Source organism: Hipposideros armiger, unplaced genomic scaffold, assembly GCF_001890085.2.
Source record: "Hipposideros armiger isolate ML-2016 unplaced genomic scaffold, ASM189008v1 scaffold_406, whole genome shotgun sequence".
NCBI classification, from domain to species: domain Eukaryota; kingdom Metazoa; phylum Chordata; class Mammalia; order Chiroptera; family Hipposideridae; genus Hipposideros; species Hipposideros armiger.
Window position 1 is genome coordinate 1,375,776 of NW_017731756.1, and position 20,158 is coordinate 1,395,933.

General features: G+C 35.2%; 2 protein-coding genes across 10 annotated transcripts in view; both read right to left on the reverse strand.

Annotated features, from left to right (window-relative positions):
* The window catches only part of CCDC138 (coiled-coil domain containing 138), a 98,410-nt gene extending 88,361 nt beyond the window's left edge, over positions 1–10,049 (reverse strand). For 4 of the 8 annotated variants that reach the window (XM_019663809.1, XM_019663813.1, XM_019663812.1 and 1 more), the window contains exons 1-5: positions 9,905–10,049; positions 8,710–8,767; positions 7,195–7,318; positions 5,347–5,471; positions 2,836–3,020 (exon numbers count right to left, since the gene is read on the reverse strand). In XM_019663809.1, the coding sequence (XP_019519354.1) occupies positions 2,836–3,020; positions 5,347–5,471; positions 7,195–7,318; positions 8,710–8,767; positions 9,905–9,997 (585 nt within the window). In that variant the 5' untranslated portion in view covers positions 9,998–10,049. Of the gene's footprint in view, positions 1–2,835; positions 3,021–5,346; positions 5,472–7,194; positions 7,319–8,709; positions 8,768–9,904 lie in introns of those variants that run through there. The other 4 variants (XM_019663808.1, XM_019663811.1, XM_019663810.1 and 1 more) reach the window with 4 other exon arrangements.
* A 2,132-nt stretch (positions 10,050–12,181) lies between these two features.
* Positions 12,182–20,158, reverse strand: part of LOC109394058 (E3 SUMO-protein ligase RanBP2) — a 79,971-nt gene continuing 71,994 nt past the window's right edge. For both annotated transcript variants that reach the window (XM_019663827.1, XM_019663826.1), the window contains 4 exons: positions 15,214–15,359; positions 14,237–14,510; positions 13,785–14,119; positions 12,182–13,403 (listed from right to left, as the gene is read on the reverse strand). In XM_019663827.1, the coding sequence (XP_019519372.1) occupies positions 13,098–13,403; positions 13,785–14,119; positions 14,237–14,510; positions 15,214–15,359 (1,061 nt within the window). In that variant the 3' untranslated portion in view covers positions 12,182–13,097. The remainder of the gene's footprint in view (positions 13,404–13,784; positions 14,120–14,236; positions 14,511–15,213; positions 15,360–20,158) is intronic.

Sequence of the window (20,158 nt, forward strand, 5' to 3'; positions counted from 1 at the left end):
TCCAGGTTGAGCTGTTGTTCAGCATCTTAGCTGTAGAGGGCAGTGTCACTGGCCCTCATATGTGGGATCTGAACCGGGGCCCTCTGGCGTCCCAAACCAGCTCTTAACCAACGCGCCACTCAGCTGGCCCTACTTATCTCTATTCTGAAGGCCCTCATTCTAAGCCAGAGCACCATCAGGTTACCACCATGTCTTCACACTCTATCCTCTCTCCAGAGCTCAACTACCGGTGACAGCTTTAAATGTCTATGTATAAATGACTCCCAAATTTAGATACCCATCCAAGAACTATGCTCTGACTGCCAGGCTGATATATTCAACTATTTTCACTATATCTCTATTTAACACACAAACCTAATTCATTCCAAACTAAAATCAGTCTTTCTCCCTAAATCAATTCTTTCTTCAAGTTGTACAAACCAGGAATGTGGGAATCATCTTAGACACCTTATTCTCTCTATATCACATCCAATTCATTATTAAAAGTCTAGTCAATTTTATCTCCAAAAGAAATCTCTAATCAATTCATTTCAATTTCTCTGCTACCACCCCAGTCCAAATTACCATTTTCTCTTGGCTGCTCTACTGCAGTAAAATATCATATCTGGTCTCCCAACTTCTACACCTGTCCCCCTCCAATCCATTTATTTAAGCACACAATAAATTATGTAATTACCCTGCTTTAAAAATCCTCAGGGCCAGCCGAGTGGCTCAGTTGGTAAAAGTGCGAGCTCTGAACAAGGCTGCTGGTTCAATTCTATTATATGCCAGTAAGCTGCACCCTCAACAGCTAAGATGGTGAAAAACAGCTTGACCTGGAGTTGGGCTGCTGTGAGTCACTGGCGATGGCGTAGGCTGCAGTGTGTTGCCGTGAGCTACCATGAGTGGCTGGCAGCCGGCGAGAGTTGCCATGAGCTGTCATGTGCGGCTGTCCCATGGCCAGCGACCGACTGCCTCAGCCAGGAAGAGCACAGTGATCATAATACCAATTTGGGCCAGTGAAGCAGCGTCCTCCACAACTAGACTGAAGAACAAAAGGACAGCAACTTGTCTGTTCCCCTTCCCCCAAGTTGGCACCATCATTGCGCTCTTCCCGGACAAGGCAGGTCAGTTGCCAGCTTCTGGACGGCCACTCACAGCAGCTGCTGGCCGCTCACGCTGGCTGCTGGCTACACACGGTAGCCCATGGCAACCCACTGAAGCAGGGGCTGTAGCCTACGTCGTCGCCAGCGACTCACAGCAGCCCAGCTCCAGACCGAGCTGTTGCTCAGCATCTTAGCTGTAAAGGGCAGTGTCACTGGCCCTCTGGCATCCCAAGCCAGCTCTTGACCAACATGCCACTCGGCCGGCCCCCCAATAAAATCTTTGAAAAAAAAAAAATCCTCCATTACCTACTACATTTTCCTTGAATGAATACGTTATCATGCTTCAGGAGCTTCTCATACTAGAATGTTTCAGTCCCAAATGTACCCCTTTGACTGGACTATCCTTCAGCGTTTAACTTAATGTTACTTTCTCAGAAAAACCTTACCTGAACTCTCAATCTACCCCAATCAGGTATTCATAGACCAATATTATTTACTTAAATATATAAAGTTGTAAGTATATAGGTACTCACCTTTTGCTTTTAATAAGCTATGCCTGGCAAGGACCATACATATTTTATTTACTTCTATATACTCAACACTGAGCATGCAAATGCATCTTAATAGGTGTGTATTTTGTTGGATGAATGAAATCACAGTGTATGACAAAAATGTACATACTTAACGATAACTAACAATAAAAAACCACAAAGTAATTTTTAGAGTCAGATTAAACTATACATTAATTAAATCAGACTAATCTCTTGTACTTCATTTTTTAAATTAAATGTTTATCTCTACTGTGCTTACTGTAAATGACAGATATATCCTCACAACCCTGCTCCTTCATTTTTATCCCATAAAGTACTAGCAATCCTTTGCACTGTTTTCTATTTGTTACTCCTTTGCTTAAAAACCTGAGTTTTCACTATTTTCTTCCCCAGGCAGGTTAACAAATTCACAATTTGACAAATCACCCCTTTCTAAAAACCTCTTACCTTCCATTCCTTGTACCTAGAATGCCCTTCCCACTCCTCTCCTCTTTAAACTCTACCTCAGTCAAGTACCAAGCTAAGTCTCTCCATGAACTTTCCCATTATTTAGGCCAAAATAATCTTTCCTTAAATGCTATGGTGTGTATAATCTGAATTACCTAGACAAAATGAGATATTCCTCTTTTAAAAACATATTTCATATGTACAGGAATACAACATATTTCCAACTAGAATTTCAAACAGAAATTGTGTTTTATATATACTTTGCTTCCTTCTGTACTCCCACCTAGTGGGCACTTGATAAATACATGAATTATATCCTTTAGAAACAAAACATCCCAAAGAAGATAGATAATGTTCTGAACTCAATTTTGGTGAGAGTTGACAAGAGAACTTCATACATATGGGTATTCAAAACAATGAATCTAGAACACCTACTTCAAAAAGCATACTCCACCAGCAGGTTTTGTTTTACTTCTTAAGCAATGAAGGGATAGGATTGGAATAAACATAAAGCACAAGACAGTCTGAATCTAAAAAATACACCTACACATAAAAACACCACTGTTTATATTTTTCTCACAGCCATACATTTTTCCCTTCAATAGTTCCAACAAATTGTATTTGCTCCCTTCCGACCTCGTCTTGACACACTCACCACAAATAATAAAAATGAATACCTTGTGGTTCACAAATTTTGTAAATGTTTGGTGCTCAGAAAATAAGTGTTTCTGAATTCTCCATCCAGTATTTACCTGCAGTTTCTGATGTATTTGAAATAATTCATCATATATCCGATTGATCTGATGTGGAAGTAAACTCTGCTTATTTGATGCTTTAGATGTTGGATAGCTAACATGTTTCAAAGGGGAGTCACTTGAATCACTATAACATTCAGTCCAATTTCTTGAATTTGAGGCCAAATTAGTTGGCTGGGCAACTGCAAAGAAAATAAAATTTTAATGATAAACTATTAATATACAATTTTAAATATTCTCAGATAAAGTAATCTTTACGAACAGATACTTTAAATATGAACTTTAGGGCCGGTCGAGTGGCGCGATGGTTAAGAACTCGCTTGGGACGCCAGAGGACCCCGGTTCGGATCCCACATATGAAGGCCAGTGACACTGCCCTCTACAGCTAAGATGCTGAACAACAGCTCGACGTGGAGCTGGGCTGCCGTGAGTCGCCTGCAACGGCATAGGCTGCAGCCCCTGCTGCAGTGGGTTGCCATGGGCTAATGTGTGTAGCCAGCAGCCAGCGTGAGCAGCCAGCAGCCGCCATGAGTGGCCGTCCAGAAGCTGGCAACTGATCTGCCTGGCCCGTTAAGAGCGCAATGATGGTGCCAACTTGGGCCAATGAAGCAACGTCCTCCACAACTAGAGTGAAGAACAAAATGACAGCAACTTGTTCCCCTTCCCCTAATTCCCCAGCACTGTTCCCATCCCCCCAATTCCCCAATAAAAATCTTAAAAAAAAAATGAACTTTAGTATTGTTAAAAAGTTTCAAGTAATATATGCAGAGAGAAAAAATAATATAGCAAAGATGGTAAAATGTTAACATTTAGAAAATTTGGATAATGGCCATGGAATTCTTTGTGCTCTTTTTATAACTTTTCTGTAAGTTTGAAATTATTTCAAAATAGATTATTTTAAAATGCAAAACACTCATGTATTAACTGTCTAGGCCAAGAAATGTAGTTACCTCAGAAACTCCTGATCACATTGTCCCCTCTCCCCTAAGCCAAATTAACCACTAACCCAAATATGTTTATCATTGCTTCACTTTAATTTTTACTACTCATGTAAAAAAAAAAAAAAAAAAGGCCTTATATATATATTTTTTTTTTTGCCTGTTTTTAACATTAGATAATACTGGGTTGTCGGAAAAGTCATAACGCATTTTTGCAACAAAAAACAGAAAAAATACATCATGATTTTTCCGACAACCCAATGTCTGTAATTATATAATCATGTAATTATGTAATTTCTATACCTGTCTCCTTTAAATAGTATGTTATTTGTTAATGCTAGAATTAGGTTCACAAATCCTCAATGCTTTATCCTATTTTATATTTTTATATGCCAGGAGAAGAGATGCACAGAGGCTATTAATGGGGCAATAGTGCTCTCAGTCCTGCAGCCAAGAGGAGGAGGATACCATCACTGCCTCTTTCTTTGAAATCCTAACAAAGCTATGATATGCAGCCAGGTACATAGAGATTAACTACTAGTTCAGTGCCTACTGCTTCAGCAATCCATTCCTTAAGTACTGTATTTTGCCGTGTATAATGAGCACTTTTTTGCCCCAATTTGTCAAGAAAAAATAAGGGTGCACATTATACATGGGTAGTACTAATTCTGTATCTATATAAATATTTTTAATTCTTTTATTTATGCTTAGGAGTTAAAAGTGTAACTCTAGAAATCAATAATGATATCCATATGCAAAATAATATCCTGGCATACAATAATCAGTTTTGTTGATCTTCCAATAAACTTGCAACAACAAAGAGTTCTTGGCCTTCTATGATGCGTAAATATCGTAAATTTGTTTCCGGTACATAAAATTTTTTGTACCTTGTATCTGTTCTTGTGTTTTGTAATTATTTGTTACATAAAATTTCTTGTACCATAATGTTAAATAAATGCTAAAATTCCTTTATAATACAAAAAACAGGTACCTAAATGTAAACAAATAAAAATTTGAATAAAAAAGTTAAAACAAAAGATTTTTTCCCAAAAAGTTTGGGCCAAAAACCTGGGTGCGCATTACACACAGCAAAATACAGTAATCTGGAGTATTTTCTTAATATTAAAGGATTAATCAAATACTACCACAATCTTTAACTCACATCCTAACAAATACTGACATGAAAAAGAACTGAAGAAATTGTTTAAAGTACTCAATTGATTAACTTATTTTGATAAGTTGAAAGTTTAGGAATACTACTAGAAAATAATGTTTATTTTTCTTTCCTTTAGTTTAAACAACAAGCACAATAACTATTTTCATGGCTTACAAAAATTCAGAACAGAAATACAGACATCTGAGGAGCAGTGTTATTACTATGGGGTAAAGCTTTATGTGCTCTACTTCACAACATTACTATTTAAATGATATATATATTTTTTAATTAAAATTTATTGGGGTGACAATGGATAGTAAAATTACATGTTTCAAGTTTATAATTCTGTAATACATCATATATATCACATTGTGTGTCCACTAAATGATATTCTAAAGTGAATATTTCTTTTACCTTTTCCTATTTCTTTAAAAGATTGCTTGGTTATTTTGGAGCTACTAACTTTATGATCATTCTCAATTAATTCTTCTGTTTCCCGTTGCTTCAAATCTCGAAAAGAATCCTGTTCATTATCTAGGCTTTAAAAAAAAAAATTTCTATCACAGCCTTCTGGAAGTTTACAATAGCATTTTTAAAAGATAAAACTGCTTTTCAAATATTAACAGCATCATAGTTGAGAAAAATGTAACAAGCAAACATTTTCTTAAATGCAAAAGTAAAACTGTAAAAAGTAATAGTCATTGATCCTGAAAACTCACTACAAGTATCTTTGTACATATATAAAAATGGGCTTAATTTAAAACTATATATACCTGTGAACGCTCTCAAACTGCCAAACTCTTTCTTTTGAATCCTAATACTTCTGTGAGGTAGATATGACAGATATTGTTATCTATAACTTTAGTTAAAAGAATTACTATTTAACATGAGGAAACTGAACCCTAAAGCATTTCATTAACTGACAGATGACGTAACTAGTAAAAGGTGGAGCAGAACTCGAATCCCAGGTTTTCTTTCCAAAAAGATCTCAAAACTGAAATTTCTCAAGCAATGATGTTCAAAAGGAATATATTACAAGCCACGTAAGGTAATTTAAAATTTTCTAGTAGCCACATTAAAACATAAAAATATGTGATATTTTAATAATATACTTAACCCAGCATATCTAAAAAATTACCATGTTAACATATAATCACTATAAAAAATTATTGATATTTTACATTCTTTAATCCATCTTTGAAATCTGGTGTGTACTTTATACTTACAACATACCTCGGTTCAGACTAGCCGTGTTTCAAGTACTCAACAGCTAAATGTGGTTACTGTGCTAGACAATACTATAATTCTAGACTAGATCACAACTAGGGATTGTGAAAAAACTGTCCAATGTTATAAAAACATTCATAGTCCAAAAGCTTCAAATTATAATTTGAAATTGTACCCAGATCATTCATTTATAGAAACAAAAAATTATAAAACTATCATTTAAATATAAGGAAATAATTTCCATGAATTCATAATTATCTTAAAGCAATTTTCATTTTCCTTGCTCTATATTCAATCTATCTCATGTCCAAATCTTGAATCCAGATCAACTAGGTTATTTTTTGAATGCCAAATAGTAATAAAAACAAAGATGATAATTAATAGCATGTTTGAATGCATTTCTATATACCGAACACTATTCTAAGTACCTTACATAGGTTAATTCATTTAAGTAGAGAATTTATATAAAAATTCAAGCTCCCAAATATCAATTACATTAATAATATAAACATATTTTAGGCACAATTATCTTTTTTTTTCTCCATAATTTTCTCAAGGAAGCCATACCTTAAGTAATCTGGCTACGTTAAGGAAGCCATACCTTAAGTAATTTGTATATATATGTAGGTATCTTTAAAGTTTAACATTATTTCAAAATGTTTATTCCTCCTTGATACCCACAGCACTTTTTTGGCATTTAATAAGATTCAATTTAGAACTTTATTTCACCTTAGCTTCCACTGTTTTTATACTTGTTTTACCCAGGGTAAAATCTCTATAAAACTGCTAACTCCTCACAGCCCAGCACTGTAACTTATATGTTTTATAGTTACCATCTTCCCAGACCAACTTCTTCAATCTCTCTCAACTACCTAAAATCCATTGCTTACCCCACTACTAGACACACACTATTCAGCAGGCTCCAAACTGCTTATACTTCCTGCCAGAGAAAAGCAAATACATAAATACATAAATAATCCACCCATTACCCTGTCTTAGTTTTTTGACAGACTGAGGGGATTTGGGGTACTTTACCAGTTCCCATTTAAGTGCTTGAATGAACTACAAAGAGGCGTAGTGGAATACTTTCTTTCATCAGAATAATATCTTAAAGGGTAACCAACTTTATCTCCAGGTGAGTAGATAACCAAATCATCTGCTAACAAAAAAACAAAATAGCAGAGATTACTTACTAATATCAGAAACTAATGATCTCATTCTAGGCTTCTAAAGATAAGACAGCAAAATTACTTAAATGTTATTTATCTCTGTCTCCCAAATGCAAACTTCCAGAAAAATAGGCATCAAATCTTACATTTATACTATAGCACTTTACTGATTACAAAATGCTCTTTCATCCATTACCTTATTTGATCCTAGCAACCCTGTGCTTTTAACTTTAGTCTAAAGGAACCTAAGAACCAGAGAAGTTATGTAAATTTTCCCAAGTAACACAATTAGCAAGTGGGAAGACTAAACATTAAACATTTTATTTTTTAATTTTATACATTTTAAACATTAAACATTCATTTAATAAACTGTTAGTCTATATCTAAATTCAGTGAAAAAAAGAAAAAGAGAGCTTCTCTGATAAGCTACTCAGAAGTATTTTTAAAAGTATGCACCCTTTTCTAACATTCATTTTTACGCCCTCAGGAATTTAATGAACTATACTTTTTAGTTACATTTTGGAATGCTGGAAATTTTAGGGCAAGTTTCAAAACTAAAATACAATTTCAATTTAAGATATTTTAAAATACTAGACCGTAATAACCGGAATATTTTTTTTCATACTGAACAAATGTTTCAGAAGAATGTAACAAGATTTCAAAATGAAATAAGCTTGGAAAAAAAATGAAATTCCCTAATTCACCATCTGATGAAATTTAAAGATATTAACTACTGTTTCTGCTGCAATCATCTCAAAATTCAGTGATTATACTCACTAGTAAACACAGTACCCTAGAAGTATCAACAAATCAAAACATTAATGGTTAATTAACTACACGTTAGTCACAGTTTACCACGTAATGTTCCAACACACCCAATCCCACAGTATAATTATCAAGTATATTTATTTGATAAATTCCTCCAGCACAATAATTATTATCCTAATAACTCGGAAAAGTTTGTACCTAAAAAACAGCAATTACTTTTCTTTACCCAATATACTGTTTAATTTTTAATATATTTAAAGGCAGAAATACTGTAATAAATACTAAAAAAATAAGCACCAAAAAATTCAATCACTTTGATTTTTTGTGTGTGTGTTCTTGTTATTTCTTTTCTTTCTTTTTTTTTTTTATTGTTAGTTTCAGGTGTACAGAACAATGCAATAGTTATCCTTTTCACCCTCACAAAGTAACAACCCCCCCAATCACTTTGATTTTTAAAGGCATCTTACACATTCACCCCAAAAATCATGATTACCACACTGAAAAAAGCTTAGTATTGCAAGATATCTGGCAATATCTATAAGTCTGAAATTTTTTTTTAAGTCTCTCAAATTAAATTTGTTAAAACCCCAAATATACAAAATTACTGGCTTACCTGAGTAGGTTGGAGATCTTCTCTTACATTTAGCATGATCAAAATTTGAAAAATCGTTCTTAAAAAATAAAAAAGACATTTAATGTGTATACTAAGAATTAACTTACAGTTACAAAACAGTTCCCTACAAATTATGTTTAATTACAAAGGTTAGACTTGTAATTAGACCAGGGGAGAAATCAGGTAGGCACCACCTTAACCAAGTGATCAAACATCGGTAATAATGGGACAAAGCAACATTGTGTCTCCTAACAAACAGAGCAACCCACACATCATTCATGTACCATTCTTGCCAAAAATATCTAATCATGAGGTATAATCATCAAACCCAAATTGAGTGACATTCTAATAAACTGTCCTACACTCTTCAAACCTGTTCCAGATTAAAGGCAACAAAAGAGAAAAACCAAATGCAATGCTTATTCTTAGATTGGATCTGCACCAGGAAAAAAAAAAATTTAAAGGCCATTATTGAGACAATTCGTGAAATTTGAATATGAATTATACATTACATAGTATTATTGTATCAATGGTAAGTTTCCTGAATTCATTACTCTGGTTATATAAGAGAATGTCCTTTATCTAAGAAACACACGTTAGTATTTATATTTGAGAGTAAAGAGTCATTATGCCTGCAAATTACCCTCAAATAGTTCGGGGAAGTGGGGAATATATGTACGGAAAGGGAGTTAAAGAGGAAGAGAGCGCGAATGGTAAAGCAAACGTGGTAAAATGTTAACTGGTGAATCCAAGCGAAGGGTACAAAAGAGTATTATTCTGGCAATTTTTTTAAAGTTTGAAATTATTTCAAAATAGCCTTTTGAAGAAATTAAATTTTTTGGACTCCACTCAAGTCACTGTAAATAAAAGTTCTTTCAACCATGTCATACCACGCTTTGTATAACATAAACCTTCAAAACTTTATGAAGAAATTTCTCTGACACAAAACTTGTTTATCCCATACTTTTAACATCTATCTGCCAAGCATTTACACATCTGCGGCCATAAATTACTTTTCCCCCTCCAGCTAACTTTCGGTAAACTCGCTTTGCCGCTGAACGTCTCTCGCCCCGTGTCTTCAGCACCTCGGCCCGACGCCCCCGGGGGAGCTGCTGGGCGAGCTACTTCACACTAGCAGGAGCCAGCCAGCCTGCGGACCCGAGGACGGGGCCGAGGACGAAGCGCAAGGCCTCACCTCGGCGGGGCAGCGGCCATTTAGTCCGTAGCGGCTTTTCAGACGTTCCACTACGAAATCCTGCCCAGGCGGCTTGACTATCCTCGGCTCCATCGAGCTCAGGACACCGTCGTCTCCCCGGGAACAGCGTTCAAACCCGCGGCGGGACGCTCAGGGGCGGAGCTCGCGCAGCGGAAGTGCGTGACGACGCACGACACGCTCCGCCCTTCGTGGGCAGGGGCGTTGAGACGAAAGCCTGAAGAGTTCCCTGACTCATTTTGTATGTTCCCGCGTTACATGTTTTTCCTGCTGAATGATTTAATAGTTCCTTCACTAGTGATTATTTGGACTGATAAATGGTGTTTAATCTTTGCAGTGTCTTTTTGCTAGTTTTCTTCCGTTGTGTCCAAGTCACCGAAAAAGGATCGTCCACACCAGGTTGCACTTAAGCAGGTGTGGCATGGCCCCTCATTCGGAGGGGAGCTCAGCTGCAGCCTCAGGACTCTGCAGCTCTGGGAGGAAGTCACTACTTTCTGTTAGCCCGTGCGTGTCGCCTGTACGTGGGAATGCAAACACGGTATATGTCCACAGACGAAGGGGTCTCCAGAATGGTCCAAACCTAACTTGTAGGACCCCCACCCTTGCCTAGAATGTTGACATATATTTAATGTGCGTTTAGACATAATCGGGTGGTCTTTGCTAACTGTAATATTAAAGGAGGGAAAAATCAAGAATATATCGTACTGCAAAGCGTAGTAATTTCAAAAAGAATTACCTCCTAATTCCCTGCCATTGGCCCGTTTCCTATATGCAATAACAGGATATTAAAAATCGGTATTAGAATGTAAGCTTCCTGAGAGTATCTACTTTTTTTTTTAACAGCTTTCCCCAGTGCCTAGAACAGTGCCCGCCATTTAGTAGGTGCTCAATATTTACTGGCATGGTATATCAACCTAAATCCTACACTAAACAGACTAATAGAGGTGAAAAACTGAATAACCACTTAAATTCTCTCACTTATACAACTATACTAGTATAATCCTTTACTTTTCTAAATTTTAAGTATTCAACAGCATGTCTGGTCTAAAAACTCCTAGATTCTCTATCTTTCAATTTCCTCAAATGCCAAAATTTTATAATATCAATATTTTAATAAAGTAGTTATCTGAAAATTATTTAAACATACTATTTTGCCATAAAGTATAAAGTATACAAATAATGAATTTCTTTATATTCTATTTAATATTCTATTTAAGCAGAATTTAATAAGCCAATATAAAATCAAGCCAGTTTTTTTACAAGTACATAATGTGGTCAGTCTCATAAAAGTACATAATGTGGGTTTATACCACATTAGCAATTAAATAACAAAGAGAAATCACAAAGTTCTTTCCTGAAATGTGACAGTCTTTCTTAAAAATGCCTCAAGCCACTTTTAAGCATCTTTGTAATACTAATACTGGAAAAGTCGGTTTAGTAGTTTTATCCAATTTTTGGTCAAAATATTAGTTTTTAAAGTTCAATTCAGAATTTGAATGCTTTAGGATGCATAAATATCAGTGTAAAGCTGATTTATCTAAAAAATTTCTTAAGTGTGCTTGCCTTTACTTGGAACTTATTCTAAAATCATGACAAAGGCATCAGCTGCCCCAGCTGAAAAATTACAATACACTTTACAACTTATATTACATATGTCCAAAGAAGTCAGTTTTTACTATTAAACGTGCATACATGTAGTCCATGGTTCTTTTTAAGGTTCACTTAGTTCAACTGATACATTGGTGTAGGTTTATTTAGTTATCTGGCTTTGTGGCCACTTTGTGGCCAAGTGGATTTAGTGGTGGCATTCCATCACTCATTACTCACATAAACAACACATGGCATCCCTCTTCTCCTTTGGTGGTTCAACAGGTATTTATTATAGGATAACCTATTTCCAAATCCCCAAACAACAGAATAAAACCCACTTTACTAAAGGTGATTTCACTGGGAAGAATACAGGAGAGCAGAAGGCAGTCACTGTGAGAGACTGGAATGATTGGAACATACAAAATTTTGGGCTCTAACTAGCTTCTTTGTAGCTCTATATTGAATAAGTTGATGAGAACATCCCCCTTTTTAGCAGTCTGACTAACTTTTGACACTGGCCATTTCCAGATAAGTTTTCAGTGTGTATCATACTTGAAAAACGTCACTTTCATAGGAGCTCTGGAAATTATGTGGCAGTTTGATTTACAGACCTTTAATTGTCCTCCTTACTTTAGTTATAGAACGAACAAACAATTAGATGCACAGGAATGAATTTTTTAAAATATCATGGCTGTTAACAATTGTCACTTTATTTTTGCTACAAAATTCACCAGAAAAAAGGTACTGCAACAATCTAGTATAAAGCAAAATTTTAACCAAAGAACATGGTATAGACCTTTTTAAAATATTCATACTTTATCACAATAACTGCAAGGAAAAATTCAAGTTCTATCAGAACCAAGCTGCAGTTTGAGGTAGTAGAAACAGATGACAGAAAAGTTAAAAAAAAAAAAAAAACTTAAGGAAATACTCAACTTGTTTAAAATATAAAAATTAATTTAATACCATTGAAAGGGCACAAGAAGCTACATATCATTTTAAGAAAAGAAGGTACTCTACTTAGAAGTTCGTTAACTATACAGGAGGTGCAAGGATTATAGAAGAGCACTTTGGTTAAGTCTCTACCCTCTGTGGCTCTACCCATTCATAAGTAAGCATAAATGAGCACACCAATAGTTAAAATTACCAAATATATTTCAAATCTAAAATAAAAATTATCCAAGTTTTGGTCCATTTACTCAAACGGTAAGTATATCCATGCAGGAAGTCCAATATCTTAAAAGGAATTAAAATTAAATTGCATATATAATATTCCTTCAATAGTATGAGAAGGTCTATATTGCTTTTAACAAGATTAGTATTATTCCATTTTAATACAGATATGTCAGGAGTACATAAACACAAGTACGCCTGAAATAAACCAGTGTTTAAACTTTTATTTCACACCATGCAAGGTCAATTATAACACATTAAAAAGTGACAACAGCTATAAGCTGCAATTTTACATTTATACATTGGAAACGTCCATTTTCAAAAGCTGAACATAATTACCATATTGTCATAACAGCTAAGCTTCAATTCAACTGTTTATACAGGTAAAATTTTACTATGAAAAGCAGTGATTTTATAACTGTCCACATTCTGCGATACTAATTCTTCGACTAACAGACCCTTTAGAAGAACCAAATGATTCAATCTTTTTCACAGTATCCATGCCATCCTTAACAAACCCAAATACTACATGCTTAAAGTCCAAATGTTCTACTTTCTTCAGTGTTATAAAAAATTGAGAATTATTGGTATCTCGGCCTCGATTAGCCATTGATAATAAGCCAGGACCAGTATGTTTCACATTAAAACATTCATCTTCAAATTTATCTCCATAAATGGACCGTCCTCCTGTTCCATCATGGTTGGTGATATCTCCCCCCTGAAAAAAGATTTCAATTAATAGGAATCCTGAATATTAAAATACACACAGAACTAACCACTACACAATAAGCCCTAAACACCCAGCTTTGCTTGAGAATGTGGTTTGAAAACGAATACCCATTTTTGAAATATAAAAATTACAAGGCCTTTTTTCCACCCTCAATTTCTAGCAGGTTTCAAGGTCTCTTATAAATTTGAACCATTTTAGGTTGAAAGTTTTTGTGAGGATAGGATGTTACTTAGGGTGGTAACACCAACTAATGTATGGAAAAGCTAAAGAAATCTTAAGAAAATTACAGGTGACGAGAAGCACTCAAGTTTCCCAATTAGTGTGGTACACTTTTCTAGACTTCAGTTGTGTTACACAGTTAATACTTACTTGGCAAACGAAATCTGGAATTACTCTGTGAAAAATGGAGTTCTTGAAACCAAAGCCCTTCTCTCCAGTGCATAGTGCCCTGAAGTTCTCAGCAGTGCGAGGAACAATGTTTGAAAATAATTCCATGGTTATACGTCCTAGAGGTTCATCATCTGCAAAAATGTCAAAAAACACCACAGGATTTGTCTCCTTTGATAATTCTGCTGTCAGTGATACCTGTCCCTTCTGAAGTTTCAATAAATTCTGTTGACATTCTTCAAATTTTTTCTTAAAACAATCAGCCATTTCTTTAGTTTTAAATCTCACTGCAAGCTGTTCTACTTTGGCTTCTCCATCTATGAAACAACAAACAACACAATGACCTTAGTATCAAAATAACTTATAAATGGTTTTATATATTTGTTATGAATTTTAGCAAAGTCCAAAATATGAAAAGTAGCATTTAAACATACCAGCATAATCCGAGGCAGTCCACACTAAAGCATTGTTTGAAACATTTAAGGGTTTTAATTCCATTGTTTTGGTAATAACATGGTTTGCACACACTTTAAAGACTTGGTCTCTTCTCATTAGGATCCGGTAGTAATTCTTCAGTGTATGCCAGAGAATCTTAATGTCTCCAACACCACGCTCCTTCCACTGACTGATCTCTCGATCCCATCTATAAAGTTTGGCTCTCTCTTTAAATAAAATTTCTTCATCTTCTTCTCCAGATTTTACTTGTACCTATGATAGTACATGAAAAAAAAAGCTGCTGCTTACAACATATTCAATAACAAATTCCAAAAAAAATTCCAAAGATACAAATTCTTTATGATATTGTCTTTGTAATGACATTAAAAGAATTCAAACTGTAGTATCGAGATAAATGGTAATTTCTGAGGGCTAGGAATATATCTGATTTGGATAAAGCAGAAAAGACCTGATTTGTCATTAAATATTTTTCTCTTATGTAGTATTCTTCCTCCTTTTGGAAATTAAATATTCTTTTATAGGACAGAAGAGGTTTAAAAAAGTTCTTCAAGAGAAATATTAATATTGCTTGAGGTTGAAAATTGACAAAGTAATTTGTCTAAAAGAGCATTCTTGTCCAAAAAATGTAGTAATTTATTTTGAAAGTACTTTAACAAATATGAGATTATTTTTTGCCTCCAGAATTGTTATACAAACATGATATTCTAACATGAAAAAATTTAGCTCTTCCCAATAACTTCACATATAATTTACCATTTATATATAAATTTTGACAAAGAAGAAAATTTATACTTAGAAGCTTAACTTCTAGTAAAGAAGTTAAATTCTGAAATTTACTTCGAAATTACATTCTGAAAGAAATGCAAAGAAAGCTATCCCTACAAATCAAGCCTGTGTGACATTTTAAACTTAAAATGTGAAGTTATTAGTAAGATTTTCATTCTTTAATATTTACCTCAGGTAATGACACTATCGGTTCAAAATGGATATCTTCATTATAAACTACTTCTTCATCACTACCATCTTCTTCTTCGCCAATTTTACTGGTTGACTGTGTTCCAAACACAGTTGCTCCTGTATTTGCCCACTGGAAATTTTTATCTGATGAATAAATTAGGATATTTAAACAGTGGTTATCTGTTTTTATAAGCTTTTAATCCCTCAGATATATAACTTCATCAATGCATCTAATTTCCAATGATGTGAAATAAACGTCTAGTTGAAAAATGTTTAAATTATATTATTCTGGCAAGTTAAACTCATGTAGTGAGCACATAGTATATTTAGTATTGTTTATGCTTGGAGATACAAAGATAAGATCATCTGACCCTTAGGTAAAACTTCATACTAAACCACACAAGAACTTTCAGTAACAAGCAGGTTCTTACAAGTACATACGTTGGGCCGGCCGAGTGACGCGATGGTTAAGAACTTGCTTGGGATGCCAGAGGGCCCCGGTTCGGATCCCACATATGAGGGCCAGTGACACTGCCCTCCACAGCTAAGATGCTGAACAACAGCTCAACCTGGAGCTGGGCTGCCATGAGTCGCCGGCGACGGCGTAGGCTGCAGTCCCTGTGGCAGTGGGTTGCCATGGGCTACCGTATGTAGCCAGCAGCCAGCGTGAGCGGCCAGCAGCCGCAGTGAGCGGCCGTCCAGAAGCTGGCGACTGATCAGCCTCGCCAGAGAAGAGTGCAATGATGGTGCCAACTTGGGCCAGTGAAGCAACATCCTCCACAACTAGATTGAAGAACAAAACGACAGCAACTAGTCTGTTCCCCTTCCCCCAATTCCCCCAGCACTGTTCCCATCCCCCCAATTCCCCAATAAAAATCTTAAAAAAAAAAAAAAACGTTGGAACTCTCAAAATTTAGCTCAGCTCCAGAGGTAGTTCATTTCGTAAAATATTTTATCACATGAGAAAAATAGCTTTTGAATCTAAAAATGTCCTCAAAGAGGCCAAATCTGCTTCTTCCAAATTTGCCAAAGCAGCCTATATTTGTAACTGCTCTACCTCCACTTCCTCCTGGAGCAACTAGTGTTGGAGCTTAGATTTCCTGACCAGGCCTTGGGAGCTCACTGATTCCAAATGTCATCAAGGGATACTAGGCTGTTAGGAGTGAAAAGCTCCCCATTCCCATGCAGAGGAACAAAGACTGCTATTCTCGCTCACCCTTAGGAGAAGGTGGTCATCTCAACTAAAATAACCCAGTCTGATAATACTAGCTTAGAGGAAAGAAATCCCTCTTAACTTTTCATCACTTGCTGATGAATCACTGACTTAAAGAAATCAACATCTGTATACATTACTCGTTTATCCATTTCTTTAGATTCCACATATAAGTGAGATCATATGGTATTTGTCTTTCTCTGACTGACTTATTTCACTTAACATAATAGTCTCTAGGTTCATCCATATCATTGCAAATGGTATGATTTCCTTCTTCTTTATAGCTGAGTAGTAATCCATTGTGTAAATGTACCACAGTTTCTTAATCCAGTCGCCTACCGATGGGCATTTCGATTGTTTCCAAGTCTTAGCTATTTAGGTGGCCAGGTGGTCTCATGTCATGTTAGGGAGACCACTTCATGGACGGTGTAGAGGCCTGACAACTGCACTGTACATCTGAAGCTGCCGTTGAATAATATTATATGTCAACTATAATTTAATACATATATAGCATGGCATGTGGAGTAGATAGAGTGTGGGAATGGAGTCAATGGAATTGTAATAGATATGTATGATATCAGGGTGGGAGGGCAGTGGATGCGGGAGGGTGGTTGTCACTTTGTGAGGGGTGAAAAGGATAACTATTGCATTGTTTTTTATACCTGAAACTAATAATAATAACTTAAAATTTTTTAAAAAAAACATTTCAACATCTGCTCCTAAAAAATCAAAATGCAGCAAAATTGGTGACAGATCACTTAAAAAGTAACTTGGCACATCAAAGAAAGAACAAAATCAATAACTTAAAAAAACAACTCCTTCTAAGCCACATTTAATGAAGAGGAAAAAAAAAAACAAGAAAAGAAGCTAGAGCGAGAGAGAGAGAAGATGAAAGAAAAATTCTTAAAAACTTAAAAAGAATGCTCTGAAGACCTCAGGTTGTGTGGGGGCTTCCTGAGTACCATAATCACGGATCTAGGCGATATGAAAGTTTGGGGCTCAAAAATAACTAATTCAGGACTTCCCCAAGCACAGAAATTTAAAAAATTATACCAAATACCCTTGGAAAGGATGGTGGCAGAAAATTTTAAAATTACTCTAAAGCAAAGGTTCTTAACACTAGATGCATATTAGAATCACACCAAGAGCTTTCGTAAAATACCAACTCCTGTGGTACCATTGCAAAGAGCACAATATAACTATCAGATGGTTTTTGTTTTTTAAAACTCCCAGGAAATTCTAAGAGGAAGCCAAGAATTGAAAGATGCTACTCCTAAAGGGACCAGAAGGAAGAATTTACACAGTAAAAGTATAAAAATATGCATGTCAACAATTATTGGGTTATCGGAAAAGTCATGACGTATTTGTTCTATGTTTTTCGTTGTAAAAATGCTTCATGAGGGCCTGCCAAGTGGCTCAGTTGGTTAAGAGCACACTCAAGAGTGTGAGCTCTGAGCAACAGTGGTTCGAGTCCTGGCCTGAGCTGAGCTGGATGGCTCAGCTAAAAAAAAAAACAAAACAAAACAAAAAAAAATGCTTCATGACTTTTCCGACAACCCAATATCAATTTCATGATAATAGTTTAGGTCATAGTACCTAGGGAGGTTTCTACTACATGTTCAGGTTTAATGAAAACACTATAAAATCTGAAGGAAGTATGAGAAAATGGCAATCACGGACAAAGGTGGGCAGTAGCTAAACAGGTGTTCCTTATTATTTTCTTAGTTTCCATATGAAATATGGAAATAGACATGGAATGGTCGATATACCTGTGTGAACAGGACTTTCAAAAGAAAATTAATAGAAAAAAGAGAACCTAAGTCAACAAAATGAAACAAAAAATAAAGGAAATGAACAAAACAAATAAATAAAAAGTAATCACCCTTGAAATAATTTTAAGAGTAGGAAAAAAGAAAGATTCCTGAGCTTAAAACCAACAAAAAGTTTAAGATCAAAAGTCCATGCAATGCCAGACACATGTTTAGATAATAATAAAAAACACCCACATCATAGTGAAATTTATGACATGTTTTGAAAAAAAAAATTAAGTTCTATCTGCTCTTAATCAAAGGAAGGCAAGACAAATTCTAAATTATCAAGAAATTTACAAAGGTTTGAAGATTCCCTACAAAAACATATGGGATACAAAGAAAATTGATTCCAGGGGATTTACAGTTTCAAATATTATTTTGTGCTTGTTAGCACAATCTAATTAAATAAAGGAAGGATTCATCACACAAGAAAAGTAACAATGATTTAAGGGAAAGTAATGGCAAATCTGAAGATAAATAAAAAACCACAAACAAAAGAATTGATAAAACCAAAAGCTGCTTCTTTGAAAAGACAAAGCACAAATTTCTGTCAGATCTAAGAAAACAAAGTAAGAAATGTAGTTTAAAACAGAGCATGGTGAATCATCTCACTCACTGAAAAACACCAAGTGGTGGTCAGGTGTGAGTGTCAGTGGGTAAGGCTTAAAGCATGCCTCTCATAAGATTTGAGTCTTGCCTGTTTCACACTTTGTACAATATTGATAGGGTACTTTGAAAGGGTTACACTGAGTAACAAGCAACCTAACACATCAATTTTCATTTGGTTAATTGTACCCGCTATACTGCTGTATTTGTTGACTTATTATCCTGTGATTTCAGGCTACTTAATAAATTAAAACAAAAATAAAGCAACTAGACATCAGGGAAGTTACTAATTCCAACATAACATTATATCTGAAGGTAATTTCTAAGTCTTCTATGTGTTTCCTTAAGCGCCAGGAGCTGTGAAACAAGTATGAATATGTAACAGGGATGAACACTATTCTGAATTAGATTAGTCTTATAAGTATATATGTTTAATAAAATTTATTCCATAAACCAAACTTTTTATACAAAAACAATTTAGGTGGTGCTATAAGATATATGAAAGACATTATAAGAATGAGAAAATATAATATGCCAATGAATTTGAAACAATCAAGGAAATGGATTATTTTCTATAAAGGATTCCAAAAGGAACAAAAAATAGAAAAGCTACTGGAAAAGACAGGAAAGCTCACCAATTATAAATTTAGCACAATAGGCAATCACAGAGGGACAGCCAGAATGAAGAAACAAAGAAACATGCCCCAGGTAAAAGATCAGAAGAAACCTCTAGAAATGGAACTTAATGAAACAGAGGTATCCAACCTTTCAGAGACAGAGTTTAGAACACTGATGATAAGAATGTTTAAGGAACTTACTGAGGACATAAAAAAGGATAGAGAAATCATAAAAAACAACCAGTTAAAACTAAAGAATACAATAACTGAAGTGAAGAACACACCTCAAAGGAATCACCAGATTAGATGAAGCAGAGGATCGGATCAGTGATTTAGAAGACAAAACAGCAGAAATCACCCAGTTGGAACAACAAAAAGAAAAAAGAAAAACAATGAAACTAGTTTGAGAGACCTGTGGGACATCAAGCGCAACAACATTCGCATCACAGGAGTACCAGGAGAAGAGAAGAAGCAAGGGATCGAGAATATATTTGAAGAAATAATGACTGAGAACTTCCCTACCCTGGTGAAGGAAATCGACATGCAAGCCCAGGAAGTGCAGAGCGTTCCAAACAAGCTGAACCCAAACAGGTCCACACCAAGACACATCATAGTAAAAATGGCAAAGGTTAAAGACAAAGACAGGATCCTGAAAGCAGAAAGACAGCAGGTTACATACAAAGGAACTCCTATAAG